The sequence below is a fragment of the Pyrus communis genome, chromosome 14 (genome assembly GCF_041283825.1).
Source record: "Pyrus communis isolate YQ-2024b chromosome 14, ASM4128382v1, whole genome shotgun sequence".
Lineage (NCBI taxonomy): Eukaryota > Viridiplantae > Streptophyta > Magnoliopsida > Rosales > Rosaceae > Pyrus > Pyrus communis.
In genome coordinates, this window is record NC_142578.1 from 21,761,925 (window position 1) to 21,781,131 (window position 19,207).

The 19,207-nt window shown below is 36.1% G+C and overlaps 1 protein-coding gene and 1 pseudogene across 3 annotated transcripts; one reads left to right on the forward strand and one right to left on the reverse strand.

Moving 5' to 3' along the window:
* Positions 1-3,005: 3,005 nt before the first annotated feature.
* Positions 3,006-5,796, reverse strand: LOC137713910 (myb family transcription factor PHL5). Of its 3 annotated transcripts, none has more exons than XM_068453265.2 (7): positions 4,732-5,796; positions 4,398-4,617; positions 4,241-4,317; positions 4,111-4,150; positions 3,902-3,956; positions 3,678-3,747; positions 3,006-3,538 (listed from the first exon to the last, which is right to left on the reverse strand). In XM_068453265.2, exons 1-7 carry the CDS (start codon positions 5,332-5,334, stop codon positions 3,323-3,325), a joined length of 1,281 nt encoding a protein of 426 aa, XP_068309366.1. In that variant the 5' UTR covers positions 5,335-5,796; the 3' UTR covers positions 3,006-3,322. The 3 variants fall into 3 exon arrangements, with proteins under 3 accessions (XP_068309366.1, XP_088539894.1, XP_088539893.1); XM_088683768.1 differs by having other exon boundaries at positions 4,509-4,617; positions 4,729-5,796; XM_088683767.1 differs by having other exon boundaries at positions 4,729-5,794.
* An 8,586-nt stretch (positions 5,797-14,382) lies between these two features.
* LOC148691395 (uncharacterized) lies at positions 14,383-15,385 on the forward strand (annotated as a pseudogene).
* The last annotated feature ends 3,822 nt before the right edge of the window (positions 15,386-19,207 follow it).

Consider the following 19,207-nt stretch of genomic DNA (forward strand, 5'->3'; position numbering starts at 1 on the left):
GGTAAAAGGGAATAAAACTGTTAGGAGCTCTTAGCTGGATCACTCTCTCTCTCTCTAGAAACTGATCTCAACCACTCATCTAGCTAACAACTAGGATCATTACACATGGCACTCATAGCCTTACATATTTGAGCTTTACTCTTGGCAATCTTAAGCACAAGTGAATACAAAATTAAACACATGACTTATTCATTAATACTAATCAGCTCACCAGCTTATACATTAATTAACTCATGGCTTTGTTGAATTCTTTCTTGGTAATCAATCTTTTGTTCATTCATTTTCAAAGGAAATAAGCTGAACTCACAATATTCAAAACACCTTAATTAGAATAAGAAGTAGAAATATAAGTAGTTGTAGTTAATGTTCTTTCTCAATGGCAGAAATCCTTGGGTTTGCCTCTAGTGAGATTCTCTAAGAACCCATCAGGCTTTGATTGCCGGAGACGATCACCATCACAGGACAATGACGAGTCGTCATTGTGACTGGTCATCGCAACCTATGGCTATGGAAGCGTCTTGACTTCCAGTGAAGGAGGTGGGTTGGCGGTGTTGACTAAAGGTCAAAGCTGACATCGGTTTTGGTGACCCAACTCGCGGGTCGGTGGCTCGAACTCAAGCGCGGCTCAAAGCCGCGACTTTTGTGATTTAGGATTTTGGAATCCTTTGTTTTCTTTTTCTTTTTCAACGTACCCTCACATATTTATCAACGTATAACATGTATATTACGCAAAACAGTAATCACAGTATTTATGGCATATATTAAATTAAAACCAAATAAATTAGGGGTTAGGATTACTTGGATGTTGATGAAGATGGTGAAAGTAGTGGTAGCAAGATTAATAAATTAGCGTTTAACATTTACTTTTTTTTAAAAAAAATTGGATAAAAAATTATGAAATTTTTTAGGGAAATAGAAAAAAAAAAAAAAAAAAAAGGAGGACCCATTTTGTTAATCTTGGTACAGAAATAGAACAAACAGGCCATGCACAAACCATGCACATCATGCATAAAACCAAAATGATTAAAATACCCACATATGTACTAAAACTCTCAGCTCATTGCATCACTTTACATCATTTTTCAGATTTGGAATCGAGGAAGTCAAGAGAGAGTGTGAGCTCTAGGTTTCTGGGTTGAGCTCATATCTGTGAGCATACCATTTGCATATTATATGCATGTCGTGTACATATCGTGTACATACAGTGTATAAGTGAGCTTAATACGAAGAGTGAGAATGAGTTCACGAAACGATTTTGTCCATATCTTCTCTCTTCTTTCCGCTCTGATTTATCTTTTTTCCCTCAAATTTCTTTCTTCTCCAAAAGCCAACTGAACTTTAATAAGTTTTGTTTAATTGCAACCAAATCCAAACCTTATTTTAGTACTTGTAAATTTGGATCGAGAGAGGAAACAGATGGAGGAAGAAGACAGAAGAAATAAAAATCCACACATAAAATTGAAGTGAAATTAATTTTATCTCAGATCTGTAAGCATATTATGTGCATGTCATGTGTATACAGTATATGTAATTTTTTTGGAAAATTGAAGGATCTCGGTCTCCTCTAAGAAACACCAAACCAATCACTTCAACTCTAAAAGTCCACCTTTTTCGTCTCAAACACAACTATGTTGAATTCAGTATGAGGGCAAAAAACAAAGAGACCCAAAAACATAAGTTTAGCCTTCAAAATTTCCCCCCCAAAAAAAAAAAAAAAAAACAAGAAGAAAAGAAAATGAAAAAGGGAATTCCACATTTCGGCATGAACATAAATTGGAGGAGGTGTGCGGGGGCAGGGTTGCCTCTACCTGATAGGATGATTTGAACAAGGAAAAATTAGTATACGATCTCTAGTTACTAATATTTATTGGCTGAAACGTTATTAGTATTGAGATTTTGATCTAAGTTCCTAGCATTAATATAATAATGAATTTACATGTCAGTTACATAATTTTATAAAGTAAAAATTAATAATTGATTTATAATTTTAATACTCACACCTTTATCAAACTCCTAACTAATTTTCAATTCAAAATATTTCCAAAATTAATAAAAAATTAGAATAAGTTTGCACCCATTAGCTTTTCTAAAAAATGTTTTCAATTTTTTAATCTTATATGTACCCATACATATAATTTTTTTTTTCAAATTTTTAATATTAAAATTTATCATTATTAAATATACCAATTTATTATATGTAAAATGTAACTTTTTTTTTTATATATAAAATCTATTCAATTTTTTTTCTAATCTATTTTTAAACTTATTGAGCATATATCCATATCAAGTTTAATCGAAGAAATTTACTAATGTTATTAAGCCTAATATTTTATTATTTATTTATTTATTATATATATATATATATATATTTTTTTTTTTTTTTGTGATTTTGAAGAATGTACTCATGTTTTGGTATAATAATTTTTTGGTTAATTTTGATGAATGTACCCATGTTTACACACACACACACACACACACACAATAGCATATTTATATTTTAATATTTTTAATCTCACAAATTATGGGTTTTTATTTAAAATCTCATTAATATATAAACAACTATAATTTTTAATTTTTAATTTAAAAAATATAGTAACATACTTAGAAATAAATTATCACATTAATTTCAGGGATTTCGATCAAAAATTGAAAACTAACAAGGTTTCAGTCAAAGAATATTCATAACTAGGGACCGCATTCAAAGTCTCCCGATCTTTGGATTTTGGCTCTAAGGAGATAACAGATCTAGAGAGAAAATGAACCGAGAAGACGAGAGAGCAAGTAGCGAGAGAAGTCAGAAAATGTGGGAGGAATTAACACATTTATATATAAGGGCAATTAGGTCATTTCAACATGTAGGAAAAATCATAGTTCTGCCCTATTATCGTGCATGGCGTGTGCATATTTGAAAAATCCTATTTCTGTCCCAAGATTAAGAAAATATGTCATTTTTGTTATTTCCTAAAATATTATCACACTGAGTAATCGCGCCAAAATGCTCAACGTTATGTCCAAATATAGTCCTAATCGATTTCGCACAGAAAAAACAAAAATTATTACAAAATTTCAAGCATGATTACATGAAAGCATGAGAACTTCCTGGAAACAGTAAGCCATTGTTACAATATTGCCACACACACTTTATGAAACAAAAGACAATAGTCATTCTATGGGATCATATCCTTTAAATGGAATATGATCAACGTATGAGTGCCAGTCAATTGATTGTAGTCTTCTTATCATCTTCCAATTCTGCCTTCTTTCTTACTCAACCATTAGTCTGATTTGAAGTTCTTGATTCTGACTAATTCTCTTTTCAGGGCTAACTTATCTTGGAGTGAAAACTAGTATTCGCAGAACCTTCAGAAGTTGAAACCTGATCAGTATCGTCGAGACTATTTGATGGGACAGCTTCGTGGCATGTGACGTCCACGTTCTGAGTCTTCAACAGGCTACTGCTTGCTTGTTGTTGCAGATCAAACATCTCCTTGAGCTGCTTTCCTTGTTCTTCAATTCGCAGCTGCAACTTTCGTTGAATCTGCATTTTGAAATAGTTGAATGAAATTTGTTATGAAGATTGGAGTATTAAGAATGATTTTTTACTGCTACCAAAAATATTTGGAGATCATTTATATATAACTTGAGAAACTACAGAATTGGATCTCATGAATGCAAACCTCCAACTGTTCGTGAAGACGCCGCTGAACATCTAATTGCAGTTGGAGCGCCTCTTTGATTTGCAAGCCACTGCCAAAAAGTTCACATCATAGGTTTGTTAGAAGCTGGAGGATATAAGAGGAAAATATCAAGGTGAATGCCAAAACTAAAACCAAAAGCGTGTTCATTTTGAAATGGTAGACTGAAAAACCAGAATAACAGTCAGGGTAATATAACAGGTTACGTTTTCACAACTAGATGGGGTTCAAAATTCAAAGTAGTTCTTTTCTCAGATTTTCCTGCAACGCAAGAAAAGTACTCGGGTCAAAACTAATGTTAAAATAAGCCACGCCAATTGATCATTAAACTTTATAGGCACTTGTAGTTTGTAACAAGAAGTAAAAGTCTTATTCATTAGGAACGGATGTATGATTTGAACAATTTTATATTTACCTTCCGCAGGGTATGGTAGATATTTCGCAATTCGATATTTCTACAAGAAGAATAAAAAGGGGAGAGGAAAATAAATCATACTTCTAGAAAAGGAAAAAAAACAAGAATTTTTTAAAGGATTCCTTTAAACCTGCAGATGACTTTTAACATGAAAGATGGTTAATCCATCCAAACACATCATCTTCAGTATTGCCTTCGGTGTTGCTTCTACAATGGATCAACAGATAAAGAAGCATATCAATTATTCGATCATAGCAAATTGCACAAAATTATACCAAGTTACTTACTTTCAGCACCCCCAAGACGATTTACACACTCAACGAACTTTTCGTGAAGATCTTGACTCCATCGAATTCGTGTTTTACTGGAGAGTACAGGGCTAGTTGAAGGGGAATTACCATATGCAGCGGAAACATTTCCGGAGGAATATCTTGGCGACTGCTTTCCTTGTTGAGAAAAGAAGCTCGGTTGAGTTACCGGGGAAGTATTGAATGAAGTATGACAGCCCTGTGAACAAGAAACTAGCACATATGGATATCTTGAGGTGGAGTATATGAAAAATCAATGCACAAAAACAGCAATAAAAAAAAAAGATGATGATTCAAGAAATATTCGTACTACTTGATCCTGATTTTCTTTAGAAGGAAGGGATAAGGACGGTCTTCTAATTGTAGTAGTTTTATGATCTCCATGCAACTTATTTGATTGATGTGCAAAGAGCTTACAGCCTGACAAATCGCTTCCTGGGATTTGGTTAAACTTCTCTGAGGAATTCTGGTATTGATAGCTGCGGGGTTGAGTTTTCACAATCGACTGCAAAGTGTTTCTGATGTCGAAATCCAGATCAGTTTGCTCGGATGAATTCATGGAGCTGTAGCTTTCATTATAAGATTGACCTGAAGGGAAATGAGGATTATTACCAACTTGAGAGTCATACTGTGGAAACCCTCCCATACAGCGTTCAGTTGCATAAAAAGCAGAAGCCGGGGATTCGAGGCGGCTTGTAATACTGCTGGGAGATTTAGGAGGCCCAAGATTTTGAAGCAGTGACACTACATGATCCATGGTGGGTTGCTGAACCCAAATTCCCATGTTGTTCCAAGCCTGTTGTTGCTGCTCACCAAAAATTTGATATGACTGATTACCAACTTCAAAATTGCACTCACTGATTAATTCATGGCTTTGTTGATTTCTTTCTTGGCAATCTATCTTCTTCTCATTCATTTACAAAATGCGATTTGAAACACCGTTAACAAGAACAAGGAACTAACAGTCCCACTTCTGCTCAATATAATTGCCCAACATCCGAAACCCTATCAAAATACGAATTTTCAGAAAGAAGAAGAACAGCAATGTTAAATGCAGATTTATGGAATATAATACCAACATTTATTCCACAAGACGTTAAGTGTAAGATTTGAATATAAATATACGCAGTAATATTATAGTCCTTTTAATTGTTCTAAAAAGGATAGGTACGACAACTTATTGATATAACCAAGGAAGAAAAACATTGATAAAGACGCAACTCTTCCCATTACAAACAAATGTGTCGACAAACTATGTCCTAATAACGAGAGCTTAGAATATCGTGCTTGATGTGTCTCATCACCTAAAGAATAAAACAGAAATCTTCAAAAACGAATCGGTAAGGGGTTTCAGAAGACAAAGCTAATGATTCCCAACATGTTACTATTTTGTCGTCAAGATTTGGAATTGGAGAATAATTTTAAGACGGCATCTGTGTATATATAATTATATAAGAGATACTGGCATAAATTCACGAACCAGATCTATGGTTATTGTTCCTGCCGTGGATACGGATGAAAGTCACTTTTTGGCCACCCCAGAAAGATGAAATTAAATAAAATGTGCCCATATTTTATCTCAAAAGAAATGTAGTACTAATCCAATGATCTGATCAAGAAAAAAGATAAAAAAAAAAACAAAAAGATCCCAAGAGAAATTGCATCATGCAATGTCGATATCTAAAATTAGGATCCCTGAATTACAACAAAGTATTAAGGATAGTGAAGGACCACCAGATTGTAATGAGCATAAGGCACTAGATTAGTACTTAGCTTAGCTATTAAGTCAAGGGTGTTATAGTCAGTTATGTATTGCTGACTCAGCATTGAGTAAGATATTTTATTGATGTATATATCCTTGTGTAATCTGCAATAACAATGAGATAAGAATCATTCTTCTTACACTCTGAATCAATCTCTCTCTCTCTCTCTCTCTCTCTCTCTCTCAATATCAACTGCACAGATACATAAATTCATCATGGTATCCTCGCCGGAGTCCACCGACGTCGATCCTCCGCTTCCCTTCATTTCTTGGTTTCTTGAATTTTCTCACCTCCTAAACAGATCTTACCTAATTTTTCTATCTTCTCTCTCATGTTATTCGTCTGCAACAACTCTGGCGCCTACTCTTAATACTTCTGATTCTTCCTCTCCACCTACATCTTCTGATTCTACCAATGTACCTCCATTGATTGCGACGATTACCGTCCAAAATATTGCTGGAATGGTTCCGACGAAACTAAATCGGCAAAACTACATCACCTGGCGCAGCTTGTTTCTTCCTGTTCTGAAGCGATTCAAGCTTTTAGGGCTTATCAATGGCGATGATCCTTGTTCTCCTCAGTTTGTTCGTGATTCGTTTGGATCTCAAATTCCTAATTCTGCGTACGACTTGTGGTGTGAACATGATCAAATCTTGACGATCTGGATCAATTCCACTCTTGGTGAAGATCTTCTTCCTCTAACTATTGGAATGGAAGACTCTCGTTCTCTGTGGTAGTCACTTGAACGACGTTTTGTAGGAGCTTCGCGCACTCATGTTCACAGTCTCCGATCTAAAATCCAGACAATTCGGAAAAGGTGAAGCTTCCATGGCTGATTATCTTAACACTATTAAGGATATCTCTGATAAACTTGCTGCTGCTGAAGAATCGATTTCCGATTCTGATCTTGCGGCGTATATTCTTGCTGGTTTACCGGATGAGTATGAATCCTCTGTTGATTCAATTGAAACAAGGACTGAGTCGGTTAATGGTGATGAACTTCATGGACTTCTACTCAGTAAGGAGATTTCTCTTCAGAAGCACAAAACTCGAGCCTCTTCATCCTCAAGTTTTGCACCTTTTCATGCTTATGCTGCACAACAAGGATCATTTGGTTCAACCTCTTTCCAAGGCAACTTCAGGGGCAAATATCAGAACCAAAATCGCAATCAATATCAGAATCACAATCAATATCAAAGTCGCAATCAATATCAGAATCGCAACTTTGGTGCAAATCGCCAACACAATAACTTTGGAGGTATTCTTGGTCATGCTCCTTCTCACTTATCATTCTCTGGAGCAAATTCAAGTCAAACTTCTGGACCATCCCAATCTAGCCAATCCTTCTCTCTCACTGGTCATTCCATTCCTTGCCAACTTTGTAATCAATATGGTCATTATGTTCTCTCCTATGGCTGCATCTCACAGTTTGCTTCTCAGAGTCATCCTTCAATAGGATTAAATGCTATGTTTGGATCACATTCTCCAAGCTACTGGATTACTGACAGTGGAGCGACTCATCATGTCACTCTTGATCCAACTTCTCTTAATTATACCATACCTTACACGGGCACAGAACAACTTTTTGTAGGTGATGGCAAAGGTTTGTGTATTTCTCACACTGGAGATGCTTTAATACGTACTCCTAATGCTGTGTTCTAACTTCATGATATGTTATTAGTTCCTCAAGCCTCTCATAATCTCATGTCCGTATATAAATTTGTGTATAACAATTGGTGCTCGCTGACTTTTGATCCCTTTGGATTCTACATCAAGGATCTAAGAACTGGGAGGATGCTTTTCCAGGGCCCCAGTGAAGGAGGCTTGTACTCTTTTTACTGGAATGCCTCTAATGGTATTTCTGGTATTACTATTTCACCTCATGCTTTAATGATTGCCAAAGCTGATATCACTACATGGCACAAACGGCTTGGTCATCCTTCTAGTCTAGTTTTAAATAAAGTAGTGAATAAAGGTCAATTGTCTGTTGTTGGTTCAAATTCTCAGAAGTCTGTTTGCTCAGATTGTCAAATTGGGAAGGCCTCCAGATTGCCATTTTCTGTTTTGCCTTGTAATTCCACTCGGCCATTTCATCTTGTTCATGCTAATGCATGGGGTCATTCTCCCATTTCTTCTTGTACTGGATATTGGTATTACCTAATTCTAGTTGATGATTTTACAAAGTATAGCTGGTTATATCCACTGCATTATAAATCAGATGTATGTTCTATTCTTCAGACTTTTGTTCTTAAAGTCCAAACACTATTTGACAGTAAAGTTCAATGTTTGAGGTCCGAATCAGGGGGTGAGTTCTTAAGTGCTGATTTGCAACGTTTCTTTAATGCTCAAGGCATAACTCATCAATTAAGTTGTCCTCACACTCCTGAGCAAAATGGATGTGCAGAAAGAAAACATAGACATGTGGTTGAAATAGGCAGAACTTTACTATCTCACAGTGGCTTACCATCTCAGTATTGGGTTGAAGCTTTTCAAACTGCAGTGCACCTCATCAATCGACTACCACCTCAGACTTCTTCTATTAGTCCTTAGAAATTACTCTTCAAAGCCACACCTAAGTATCACACTTTGAAGGCATTTGGGTGTGCGTGCTATCCATGGCTACAACCCTATTCGTCCAGTAAGTTGTCTCCAAAAAGTAAACTTTGTGTGTTCTTCAGATATAGCTTAAATCACAGTGGTTATAGGTGTCTTGATCTTGTTACTAACATGTTATATATTTCAAGACATGTGGTGTTTGATGAAACCTTATTCCCTTTCAAACAATCTCTATGTTCATGTCTACCTACCTCATCTTCTAATCCTATTCCTCTCACTCCATTATCTCACCCTATTCTTCCCACTACAACCATTCCTGCAAACATACATAATTCTTCACATTCACCTATATCAGTCTTTTCACCCGTACTCATCAACAATTCCTCACCTTCATCCCTTGTCCCATCTCCTTTATCTATTCTCGTCAACCAACATCCTATGATTACTCGAGCCAAGTCCGGTATCTCTAAACCAAAAATCTTTACAGCCACTAAGCATAATCTTTTACCTTCTGTTGATCAACTCACCACCATCCCTCATACTCCTACCACTTATCTTCAAACTTCTAAAAATCCCAATTGGGTGAAAGCAATGACAGATGAATATCAAGCACTCCAAACCACTGGTACTTGGGAATTAGTACCTTCACACCCGAGCTACAATCTCGTAGGGTGCAAATGGGTGTTCAAAATTAAACACAAAGTTGATGGTTCCATAAAGCGATATAAGGCTCAATTGGTGGCAAAAGGGTTTCATCAACAAGAATGACTGGATTTTTCCGAGACCTTTAGCCCAGTAGCCAAACCAACAACAACCTGACTTCTCTTGTCTATTGCTATGAGTTATGATTGGTTTGTGCATCAGTTAGATGTGAGTAATGCTTTTCTGCATGGTCATCTTAAAGAAGTAGTGTTTATGATTCAACCTCCTGGTTTTGTGGATCAGTCTAAACCTCACCATGTTTGTAAACTCAAACGGTCTCTCTATGGTCTTAAACAAGCTCTAAGAGCTTGGTATAAAGCCTTCTACCGTGTCATTATTTCCTTGGGTTTTTCATCCCCCTCCTCAGATACTAGTCTTTTCATCAAGAAAGACTCTCACATCACCTTCATATTAGTCTATGTGGATGACATTATCATCACTGGGAGTTCCGCTGCACTCTGTCACTCTATCATTTCCAAGCTTCAATCTTTCTTTCCAATTAAAGACTTAGGAGATATCCATTATTTCCTAGCATTGAAGTTCACCGATCTGCCAAAGGATTGTTTCTCCATCAATCCAAATATGCTTTGGATTTACTTAAGAAGACAGATATGCTTGGGGCTAAACCATGCACAACTCCAGCTAGTTCAATGAAATTGGATCACTCTAGTACTCCTCTCCTAGATCCTGCCTCTTATCGCTCAACAATTGGAGCTTTTCAATATCTTATGTGGACATGACCAGATTTGGCTTTTGCAGTCAATCAAGTATGTCAGTTCATGCATAGTCCTAGAACCATTCATTTACAGGCTGTGAAAAGGATTCTCAAGTACTTGAAGGGTACCATTGATTCAGGGTTGTGGTTTACAAAAGGTAAGCAAGTTCTTACAGCAATGACTGATGCTGATTGGGCAGGATGCCTTGTGGACAGAAGATCTACTAGTGGATACTATGTGTTTCTTGGACCAAATCTCATCTCTTGGAGTGCTAAGAAACAAAGTACAGTAACTCGATCTTCTACTGAAGCCGAGTACGGATCCCTTGCTCACACTGCTACAGAACTTAGTTGGGTTTGTAAAATTTTACATGACATTTCATTTCCTCTTCTGCAAACACCAAGTGTTTTCTGTGATAACAAAAGTGACATTGCTCTTGCTTTCAACCTAGTGTTTCATGCTAGAACAAAACATGTAGAGATAGATTATCACTACATCCGAGAAAAAGTTTTTATGGGTCATATCAGTGTTCATCATGTGGCTTCCTTACTCCAAATAGCTGATATATTTACCAAATCTCTGCCTGCCGACAGATTTGCACAGCTCAGATCCAAGCTTTCAGTTCGATCTCCTTCCTTCAGCTTGAGGGGGTGTATTAAGGATATTGAAGGACCACCAGATTGTAATGAGCATAAGGCACTAGATTAGTACTTAGCTTAGCTATTAAATGAAGGGTGTTATAGTCGTTTATGTATTGTTGACTCAGCATTGAGTAAGATATTTTATTTATGTATATATCCTTGTGTAATCTGCAATAACAATGAGATAAGAATCATTCTTCTTACAGTCTGAATCAATCTCTCTCTCTCTCTCAATATCAACTGCACAGATACATAACTTCATCACAAAGTTCGTCTAAAGGGTATATTACTCTAAAACTAGAAGCACAATAGACTTTTGTAACAATAAAGACTCCCAAAACGTGTTCATAACCTCCTGCATTAATAAAATGTATTTTTTTTTTTCATTCCAAATGATATTTTACACTAGTCTAAAGGGAGAATATATATGAACCCGAGATGCAGTGGGTAGAAAACTTATTAACATTTTATAAAAAATAATAAAAAAAATTATTAACAATTATGCATATCTTTGTCTCACATTAACCTCTCATCTATAACATTTAAGATTTAACCATGACACGAGGTTTTAGGATTCAATTTCTCCCTCCTCAATAAGCTTGTATATAAAAAATTTAATTGAAAATAGAATTTCTCACTTGTTGTCAAATTTTTCAACAGATGCTAGCAAGATAGTTCATCTTAGTAAACATGCATTTTGACAAGGGGATAAAGTTTTTCTATCGATCTATATATACTTAGAATCTCTGACTGGCCTCCTTAACCATCCAGATGAAGATGAACATTTTTTATTCCTATACATGCACATAGGGAGAATCAAATGCGTCTTAGTGACGATTATTGATCTTTTTACAAGTCGGGTCGGAAAGCAGGATTCCTCGCTGAGACAATCAAATTCTTGAGATTTTTTTATTGTGCTCCGAAGTATTCGATACTCCAAATCTTTTAACTAGAAGACTTTCGTTAAAAATAAAAATAAAAATAAAATTCAATGATAAATTCTCAAAATATTCCATAATCCAGAGAACCATGTAATTTTTTCTTATTCTTTACTTGAAGAGACATAGCACTTAACTTAATTCGAGTGAGTGTGAACCTATATGGATAACACAGGGACGAGCGAACTCCACTTTTTTGGCAAACTAGCTAGAAATAGACCAAAGCCACTTGAATGTTGAGAACCTAGAACCTTGTTCTATGTCTTAATCAGAAGAGAATTCAAGTTATGAAAAGCAGAAGCACTTTCTCAAGGTGCAGGATCTATCTATCTATAATATATGCCCAACGTTGGGATAGTTGTTTCCTTCCATCCGATTTCGATTTTAATTTAGGACCATTTGATAATTATTTTATTTTTAATTTGTTAGTTTTCACTTGTTGTTCTTGTGAGAAAAAGTACATGGAGAAAAGCAAAGATGAAGAAGGGTGATGGAGAGAAGGAAGAAATAATGAGGAAAAATGAAAACAAAATCTTTTCGAAAATACTATTATTACCACATTTTTCATAATATAATTGTACCGCCACTTAGTATTACAGTTTAGTGGTATTCCCCTTCATTGGTAAGTGAGAGGTCTTAGGTTTCATTCCTGCCAAAGGCGAATTTGAACCACATTATTGCTAACTCATTGTGAGGCTAAGCCCACCCTATCCCCTTAGTATAGATAATATCGATTGTTAAAAAAATAATAATAATAACTAAAGAAAAAACATACATGTGTTCGTGGGCCTTACCTCTTAAATGAATCATACCATATTTTCTTTTCAACAAGGTAAGCGTAGCATTGTTCAAACCTTTAACATGAAAACAACTTAAATGTTGTAAACATTCATAGTTTAAGTATGATTGTGTAAATCCTATATTAGATTTGATTCTAGTTATCATTTCCTATTGTATCTTATATTCCTTGGGGATGAAGGAATATCTTCTCTCCCTTTACTACTATAAATAAAGGCACAAACAATTCTACAAACACATCTCTCTCTCTTCTCCTTGCCGCCAGCCCTCCCTCTCATTGTCAAATAAAATAGACCACAACACGTTATTTGCACGCTCCTACCCCTGCGCTTAGGAATTTGACTTTGAAGAATTTTTCTGCATCAAACCAGTTCATCCATATCATTACACAATCAGGTTCTTTCAAAACAACGGTTTTTATCTCGATATTCTTGCAGTCTTGATAGCATGAACATTCACCATGATAATGATCCAACTTTACGTTTTACGTATTTTAGATTCTACATAAATTGTATATGCCTCATAATCTTAATTGTTGAATTATGTGAATTTGATATTTGCTATGAATTGAGTCAAATATATTTGTATATGCATCACATTGAAATTAAATTAACATACTATTGTTTTGAATATGCATATAATTGAATAAAATGGTATTGAATTAAAAAAAATATATATTTCAAGAAACCTAGGGTTTCTTCCTCGTGACCCCGACAACACTGGGCTCACACGAGCCCACTATAGGCTACGAAGCACCGGAGCAAAACCCTTGCTCCATCTGAAAAGATGCCTTTAGCATCAAACCCTAACCCATGGTGCCGCCTGAAGTCGGACACGGCTTCACGGCCGTTATTCCTGGGCAATCACACCTGCAGTTGTGATTGGGACCTCGCCATCGCCGAAGACGATGGGTTTTTTTATTTTCAGAAACCCGATGAACATCGACGGATTCTTTGAATCCCCACCGTTCTCGGACCCCCGACGTCGAAACCGAGGTTTCCGTCTGCCACTCGGGTTCCCAGATTGAACCCACAAGCTTCGCCGTGCCATAGACTCCGAGGACAGTCGCCTGAAGCGACGCCGACGTCCCCACCCCGGTTCAAATCCAACACCCAACGCCGCTGGGGTGTCCTGGTTCTCTTCGACCCGAGCCCTAGTGGGCTTCGGTTTCCTCGGATTGACACCCTGCTCCAGCCCGTTTGGGCTTTGGACCTTCCCCGGAAAAGAAGGGAAAAAAAAAAAAAAAACTTCTTTTGGGCTCGCCTGAACCGGCCCGCGTGGATTTTTTAAGCTTATGGGCCTGCCTGCAGCAGCCCATTCCCCTGCCCAGTTCTCCCAGTGGGCCTGCAGCCCCACCCGAGACACCCTAGCCCAAATGTAGGGCCTAGGTCACATGGCACCATGTTATTAAGCCACCCAGTAGGCTTATATTTTCTGTTGGGTCCTGAGTTTTATTCGCCTAATTATTTTAGGCCCAATGGGTTTTATATTTTTTTCACCCAAACTTTAATTTGCCCCAACGGCCAAATAAATCAATTCAATTATAATTATAAACTAAAAATTCTATTTTTTGCATATTTGTTTGCATATATATTTGTATTTGCCTGCAGAAATATATGAACCTGAAGTTCATAATTATTTTGAAACCTGAAGTTTCTTATAAACATGCTTTGTTTGAAAACCTGAAGTTTTCACTTAAAAACATCACCCATGAAAACCTAAAGTTTTTCATACAAAATTAAACCAATACATGTCTATTAGGACTTGTATGTTCTACTCTTAAGTGAATGAATTTATTTTTTTCTCTATTACACAAACCACATCTTGTCCATCTCTTTTGTGATAGGAACATGTCGAATTTGAACAAACTCAACTTCACTACTTTAGAGGTCTCTAGAATGAACTACCTCAAATGGGTCCAAGATATGAAGCTCCACCTCATTATAAAGAACTTGCGTCCTACTATTAAAGAAGCAACATAAAAGCCTGTTGGCGAAGTTGAAAAAGTCGTTGCTATGATCTTCATCTGAAGACATATCCATGACGCTTTGTAAATTGAGTATCTTGCTAAGGAGGATCCACGTGCATTATGGGTCTCTTTGGCTGGTCACTTTGATCACCAAAAGGACATATTCTTGCCTGAAGCAAGACACGACTGGCAGCACTTACGCTTCCAAGACTTTAAGTCTGTGAATGAATATAATTCTGAAGTTTGTCGAATCCGATCACCTCTCAAGTTTTGCAATGAAACTTTGACTGAAGAGGATCTCCTGGAGAAGACCTATTCGACCTTCTCTGCTTCTAATATTGTCCTGCAGCAACAATATAGAGCTCAAAAGTTCACTAAGTTCTCATATTTGATCTCTGTCTTACTTCTTGCTGAAAAGCAGAACCAGTTGTTGATGAAGAATCATCAAGCTCGACCAATTAGGGCGACTGCTGTACCTGAAACACATTATAGCACCAACCAACACCTAAAACGCCAAAAGAGGCGTGGTAAGGGTGGCCAGAAGCCATCCCACCAAGGTTAACAGAGCTAAGGCCCATTCAAGGAAGGAAGCAAAGCTTAGAAGCGCCCAAACCTCGCTCCTAAGGCCTTGAACTACAAGAATAAGGGCAAAGCACCTGAAACCATGGATGCAGATATGTGTTATCGTTGTGGTCCATTGGTCCCAAGTTTGCTGAGCTCCCAAGAAGGTTGTGGATGAATATCATTCTCATCGTAAGAAGTTTGAATCAAACTTCATGCAAGTGGACGAATCTGAGACTACAAAGATGGAGGTTTTTGACTTTCAAGAGGATACCACCCTATGGAAGATTAGAATCTTACACATAGACTTATCTTTTAGTTGAAATAAGACAATTGGGGCCGAATTCTACTAAGTGGCCAAACCCCCCTTGTTTTTTTGGTTGATTTTTGAACAATTTTCCTTTATGTTTGGATTATTAGTTGGTGATTTGTTTTTGGATATTAAGTTTTAATTAATTACCATCCTTGAATAAATGAAATTATTTTGAATTGATATTTGTTTTTAAAACTTTTATACATGTGACCGATTCAAATTTAATTTTTCATTCTAGGTATGATTAGTGGGAAAGTTAGTTGTTTGGCAAATAGTGCAACCACGCTCACCGTTTTACGTGAACGCATCTATTTCACTAACTTCATACATAAGAATGCACCTCTGACAACCCTCTCAAGCTCATCCAACTTGATAGAAGGATACGGTAAGACACGTATAATGTTGTCCAGTGGTACAATCTTGACCATTGATGAGGCACTCTATTCTCCACGTTCTAGGAAAACATTGCTAAGTTTCAAGGACATTACAGATAACAATTACCACGTTGAAACCCACGTAGAAAATGAAATTACAATTTGGCAAGATCATTTAGGACATCCTGGATGAATAGCAATGCGTCGAATCCTCAAATCTTCACACAAGCATCCACTAACTCGAAGCTAGGTTCGATCCAAGGAATCACATGTCAAACATGTTCAATGGGAAAACTTATTATTAAGCCTTCTTATGACAAGATTCGTTTGAATCCTCCCATTTTTCTTCAACAGATTCAGGGGGACATTTGTGGACCGATTCACCCTCCCTGCGGACCATTTAGATACCTTATGGTTTTGGTTGACGCTTCCACATGTTGGTCACGTGTGCTTGTTGTCCATATGGAACGTTGCATTCTCCAAACTGTTGGCTTAGGTTATCAAGCTCAGGGCTCACCACCCTGATTATCTGATCAAATTTATTCGATTAGATAATGCTGAGAATTCACATCTAAAACTTTTGATGACTATTGCATGTCGGTTGGGGTTGAAGTTGAACATCATATACCCCATGTTCACACCCAGAACGGCCTGGCAAAGGCTTTCATTAGGCACTTACAAATGATTGCTCGATCGTTGGTCATACGTACCAAGCTCCCGATCGCTGCTTGGGGCCATGCAATATTGCACGAAGCAAAGTTGGTCCACTTAAGGCCTGTTTTGACACAACCATTTAGTTAGACCTGACATTTGTGTCGTTTTTTCCATGTTCGTATCATTTTTGTGTCATACTCGATATCTTAACAGGTCGTGTCGTGTAACACCCGTTAAAATAAACGGGTAAAATGACCTGACCCAAAATCGACCTGATAATATTAAAGGTAATATGACCCGACCCGTTACCCGTTAAGGAAAATATATTTTAAACCAATAAATAATCAAATGAAAAACATAATACTAAATAAGTATATACATACCATATTATCACATTCAAAACATAAAAACGCATTTGTCTTTCAAGTATTACATATTTACATACCCAAAATAAGAGCATAATAAATAAAATAAAAACATTAGAACATTACAAAATATCAAATGTTCAAAAGATTTGCAAAATTAAGGGAGTTATGTTTCAAGGTTTGGAACCTTGCACATTTTCTTAGAATCAAACTCTTCAATTTTCATCAATCACCATGGGAAACGATATTGGAACTTTGGCTTGAGGGAGTTAAGTTTCAAGGTTTGGAACCTTGCACATTTTCTTAAAATCAAACTCTTCAATTTTCATCAATCACCATGGGAAACGGTATTGGAACTTTGGCTTGATATATTGTCTTCAAGAGTTATATTGATGATATTTTCAGTGAGGCTTTACATTAGAACTCTCTTCTCATTTATCCTATGGCTATTGTTTAAGTAAAGTCTTTAATAGTTTTTTAATTAATGTAGAAGTGTGAAAAATATAGAAAAAATATATAAATGCTCGTAATGACAAGCTTTACAACTTTCATGAAAGGCTTAACTTTGAAATGTGCCACTATAATCATATAAATCATAGATCAAAATTTAACCGTCGATTGTTGTTTACATTTATGCTTCATTTTTCTCACCAAATTTTATTTTTTTTCAGATTTTGTTTCTTGAATACATGATCTATTAGAGGATACAAGAAGATGAACATTTTGGATCGTTGATATTATATTCAGAGTTTTACCGGTAGTGAAAATATCGCTGGTGTTTATAAAGTCTCTACAAACTATATAACGTCGACTCATATTTCAATTAACCGTATATATCGGGACGTGATATCAAAGATCCGAACCATTCATCTTCCTACATCCCCCATCATGTTTTCAAAAAAGAAAATTTAAAAAATGAAATTCAATATAAAGAATAAAGCCTAAATGAAAATCGACAGTTAAATACAAATTTAAGGTTTATGGATTATAGTGTCGGATTTCGAAGTTGACCCCTTCACGAAAGTTGTAAAGCTTGTCACTACAAATGATTGCATATATATATATACATATATATATATATATATATATATATATATATATTACATTTCTTACACTTCTACAATAATTATTATTAATTTTATTACTCTTACACTCAAATAAAAAACATTATTCATGACGGTTTGGAGGGTTTTAAAAATCTAAATGATAATGTAAGTGTAATTATTGTCTACTGGTGGAGGAATGATGAATCATTAGTGTTTATATATTCCTTCACATTTTTCATACTTGTAAGGATGTCTTATTGCCTATACTAATACTATACTAGTTTATTTTAATTTTGGACAACAACATGTTAAGTAAAATTTATCCTATTAATGATAATAAAAAACTCTCATAATAAAAATAAATAAATGAATAAAACTTAATTTTTTAACTTATATAGAATAATAATAATAATAATAATAAATATATATATATATATATTTAATATACAATATATCAATATATAAAATATGACTATTGTATTTTATAATAAATTTTTTAGTAATTAAACTTTAAAATTATAACTTATTTTTCTTAATGGGTCAAAACAGGTTGCCCACGTGGATACCCGTGAAGAACCCATTATTAACGGGTTCTTAACGAGTCACCTGATAATGACCCGATTAGTTATCGTGTTAACCCGAAACCTGTTATTTTTGTGTCGTGTAAGAAACTACCGAGTCTACATTTAGTGTCTTTCAGTTGGTTATCGGATACAAACCTGATGTATCGCATCTGCGCGTTTTTTTTTGTGCGATATATGTGCCGATCTCGCCGCCCTTACATACAAAAATGGGGTCTCAGCGAATGATGGGAATCTATGTCGGATATGATTCTTCTTCGATTATTCGTTACTTAGAACCTTTGATAGATGATATGTTTACTGCTTGTTTCACGGATTGTCACTTCTATGAGACAGTCTTCCCGTCGTTAGGAGGAGATAAGAACGTCAACGTTCCTGAACAACAACACGAATTATCGTGGACGACTCCCACTTTGTCTCATTTAGATCCCCGCACCGTTCAGTCTGAAACTGAAGTGCAGCGCATATTAGATCTCCAAAGCATAGCTCAGAGCATGCCAGATGCTTTCATCGATCTAGTGCGCGTGACAAGATCACATATTCCAGCTGCGAAAACGCCTGCAAAGATGGATGTATCAAATGTACGACGGACTGCCCTCCTGGAAGCCCTGGACGCTAATCTTGGTGATCCATGTACATTAGCGACTAGCCAATCATCTGCCCTTACACAAAAACGTGGTAGACACCTTGGTTCAAAGGATTCACACCTTTGGAAAAGGAAAACCACGACACAAGGTCTCGAAGAGCCTACCATGAATCCAACTATCGCTTACTCATTCTACCCAACTCATCAGGAAATTCTAGATTATGGA

Bases quoted from the DNA above. Each gene is read 5' to 3' on its own strand.
- LOC137713910 (XM_088683767.1), bottom strand. From the start codon at position 5,334: ATGAATGAGAAGAAGATAGATTGCCAAGAAAGAAATCAACAAAGCCAT. The intron at 4,318-4,397 runs GTAAGTAACTTG...GATCCATTGTAG, and splicing joins TCGTCTTGGGGGTGCTGAAA to AAGCAACACCGAAGGCAATA. The intron at 3,539-3,677 runs GTTTGCATTCAT...TTCAAAATGCAG, and splicing joins GTCTTCACGAACAGTTGGAG to ATTCAACGAAAGTTGCAGCT.